At 37.1% G+C, this 3,375-nt stretch overlaps 1 protein-coding gene across 1 annotated transcript in view; it reads right to left on the bottom strand.

Moving 5' to 3' along the window:
- Nucleotides 1-1,353: 1,353 nt before the first annotated feature.
- Nucleotides 1,354-3,375, bottom strand: part of CDH12 (cadherin 12) — a 72,977-nt gene continuing 70,955 nt past the window's right edge. The window contains exon 9 of the mRNA XM_010177743.2: nucleotides 1,354-2,523. Within this exon, the coding sequence (XP_010176045.2) occupies nucleotides 2,024-2,523 (500 nt within the window). The 3' untranslated portion in view covers nucleotides 1,354-2,023. The remainder of the gene's footprint in view (nucleotides 2,524-3,375) is intronic.

Here is a 3,375-nt window from a genome sequence, read left to right as displayed (position 1 = left end):
CCCCACATACCATCCCCTCCCCTGCTCCCCACTCCCCCCCAAACCGCTGGTTTAGGTCCACTCTGCAGTATCAAGTTGCCTTTGCTGTATTGTCAAGATGTGTGAAAAATAAAAAAAACCATCACCTTCCACACAAAATATGCTATGCTGGTAAATAAGCCCCTGTCCTGTAAGAAGAGAGCTTTTGTTGGCTTAGTTTGTCTTTCAGGGAACATAGGTTTGCTGATAATAAACCACAAACTTTTCTTGTTACCATATGCTCAGCGCTCTCCTGATAGAAGCTATGACAGTCATACTTTTAATGCAGCCCTGTCTAGTTGTACTGAGCAATTCAAAACTTATTTGAAGTATGCACCTTTTAAAGTCTCACTGGGAAATTAATTTGTACAACTTTGAAATACCTTTACATTTCCCCAAGAAAGTAAAGGGAACTTTGTGTATGTTAACATCAAACTTGTGAGATAACTGTATCTGATAGTTACTAATTCTTCAGCAGTGCAAAAAGTTAGCTGAGGTGAAAAAGTTAGACCTGAGGTGAATAAAAGACTTCTGATTCATGAAAGACTCGGGCTGACCTTGCCAGTGCCATTAATCATGAGTAGATCTCAAGCAAATTGTATAGCACTACAGAGATTTCAGAAGGAGAGCATAAGCATATATGTACTTTCGGGGGCCATAAAACATTGTCTTACAAAATGTCTGTGCCTTAGGTCATCAGAGAAAGCCAGATGAAATAGTTTTACAGGAGATCTTCCATGGCATAATGCCTTGTGCACGTCTGTACTTCTGTTACCTGCACAGCTGCATTTATTCATGAGGATGTACATAAAGCATGGACAAACATACTGTTTTACATTTTTATTCTGCCTCTGTCAATATTTTGGCAAGAAAAAAAATAAGGTTTCCATGTTCAAAAGGCTTTCTAAAATGTTTGATGTGGGTCTGACATGAAATAAATACAATAGTATGCTGAATCATAGCAGATAGTCAGTTGAAAAATAACTATCTCTATAATATGTATGCCTATAGTACCTACAGAATAACAATCTAATTGCAAAGAAAAGTGATGTGGAGTTCTTTACATATGCTTCTTTAGTGATACAAGGGAAAAAATGTCTTGGTACTAAAAATACAATAATACTCTTAAAAAACCCTCTCCACTGTATGTTCTAATAATAGTCTCATTTTAAAAGAAGAAGGGGAGCCAAGGGAAATTTCCTTCACATAAAGAAATAGCTGCTTTCATCTTTTTATTATTTTGGAAAAATGTAGTATTTGCATGAAGATTTTAAATATTCATTGATGTATGCTAAGATCATTTCCTTTTTAATTTGGGCTTTACATCTACATCTTCAGAGTGAACCATAGCATTTTAAATTTAAATATTCAGTGAAATTTTGGAAGAAGAAATATGACATCTTGACATATGTTTTCTTCTTTTTAAAAAAACAAACATAACCCTCAAACACAACGTACACACCACCCCCCCTCTTTCCCCCCCCACCCCTTAGTTTTAGTCATTAGATATACTCCAGGAAGTGATCTCCATTTTTGTTCTAAAAGAAGTCAGCGTGTTGCTATTGCTTCTTGTCTTAAAGTTCTTGTCCAATTTACCATTCAGTTTTGTAACACCGTCACAGCAAACTCTTTACCACTTAAATGAGAAAAGTTTCAATAGGCACTTTAGTGGAATTACGAAAAAGCTACCACTCTTCCACCATGATGCCAGAAAGCTATCTTCTTTCTAAGTCAGGTCAGTAAACTGTACCTTGTAGACCTGAGCTTGTCTCAGTGTAATTCCAGAGTAACAAAATAACAACAACAAAAAAACATGTATATTACAGTATTTATCGATCCTTTCCTGATCAAACCAAAACTGACAGCATGATAAATGAAGTAACTTGCTGGAAACAGTTGCTGTCTTTTATAATAAAAGGAATCTTGTCCTATTATAAAGCTTAGGTTTATCTTTTAAATTTGTTGTTGGTTTACTTTTCTTTTTATTTCTCTGATGTAGTTGTACTTAAGTGACTTTGTCAGGGTTATAACTTTCTTCTTCTCCAAACATGTCTGCCAAGATCTTAAAGCGAGGTCCCCAGTCACTCAGATAGTCATAATCCTGGTCTGCCTCTGTAGTAACAGAGTCTATAGAGCTGAGAGATTCTGCAACAGATCCATTTCCTTCATAGGCATAGGTTGCCAAGGAGTCATAAGGGGGTGCAGTTGGATCTACATCATTTTCCTGCAGCCTTTGATTAATGAAATCTCTAATGTCTGTGTTATCTTCCACTGGTGGTCTCTGACGTGGAAAACGCAAGGTGTCTGGTTTTATGTCTCTACGCATTTTGTTATCTTCAATCACTTTGGGATTCCTCAGGGCACCGATGTCAAAAGCCTGGGTGTCCTCTTCTCCACCTCCTTCATCATCATAATGGATAACATTATCTCTGATGTCTTCTTTAGAGGTCATCAGGGTGTCCTTTTTCTTTTGTCTCCGTAGTGCTACATACAGTACCACAATGACTGTAATGAGAGAAAACTGAAGTTAAGTCATGCACAGAAATAATTTGGTAGTCTGACGATATATCGTTCTGTCTCCCTTTGAAAGTTGCAAGCAATCAAAGGGACTTTTTTGCTTAGAAGATATGCTTCTACAATTCTTTTAAAAATAGCAGTGCTCTAGCCAATGAAAAGTCATTTGCTGTTTGATGTACGAGTCTAACTCCTTAGTGCTTGCTGTGCTGCTGAAGGAAGTAACAAATAGTTTTCCTACTGGCCTGCTTTGTAAACAAATAGAATTAGATACCATTTTAGATTTTTAGTTCAGACAGACAGAGAGATGTGATTTTTTTTTAAATATATATTCTATAGCAAAATAGAGAAAAATCACCAAATTTTCACACTGCAGAGAAAAAAAAAAAAAAAAGCCCACAGGTATTAAAAAGAAAAAAATAATTTGGGATCTTTGAAATGGAGAAAAAATAACCCTACTTCAGCTTTTTATACAGCACACTTTGTCCCTTTCAGGGATCTGCTTTGAAAAATCCCATGTGATATGGTTCTGGAGAGAAAAGAGATCCAGTAGAGCTGGATGATTTTCAAGTATATCACCTCCTCCGAGGTCAATAGTGGTCCACCTCTACGAGTAGTAAATGAAGCAAAGGCAGCAGGAGGCCTGCATGGATGAATAAGGATCTCCTGACTGTATGCAGGGATGCGGTTAAGAAAGTCAAAGCCCATCTGGTGTTGAACCTCATGAGAGGTACAAATGACAACAAAAAAGGCTTGTACAAGTGCGACCACAGCAAAAGAAAAAGTAGGGAAAATGTAGGCCCACTGCTGAGAAAAGGCCAGTGTTTTCTTTGCCTCTGTTTT

This window comes from Antrostomus carolinensis, unplaced genomic scaffold, assembly GCF_000700745.2.
Source record: "Antrostomus carolinensis isolate BGI_N321 unplaced genomic scaffold, ASM70074v2 scaffold8891, whole genome shotgun sequence".
Lineage (NCBI taxonomy): Eukaryota > Metazoa > Chordata > Aves > Caprimulgiformes > Caprimulgidae > Antrostomus > Antrostomus carolinensis.
The sequence above is the reverse complement of the archived record's forward strand: the minus strand, read 5'-3'. Positions and strand labels throughout refer to the sequence as shown.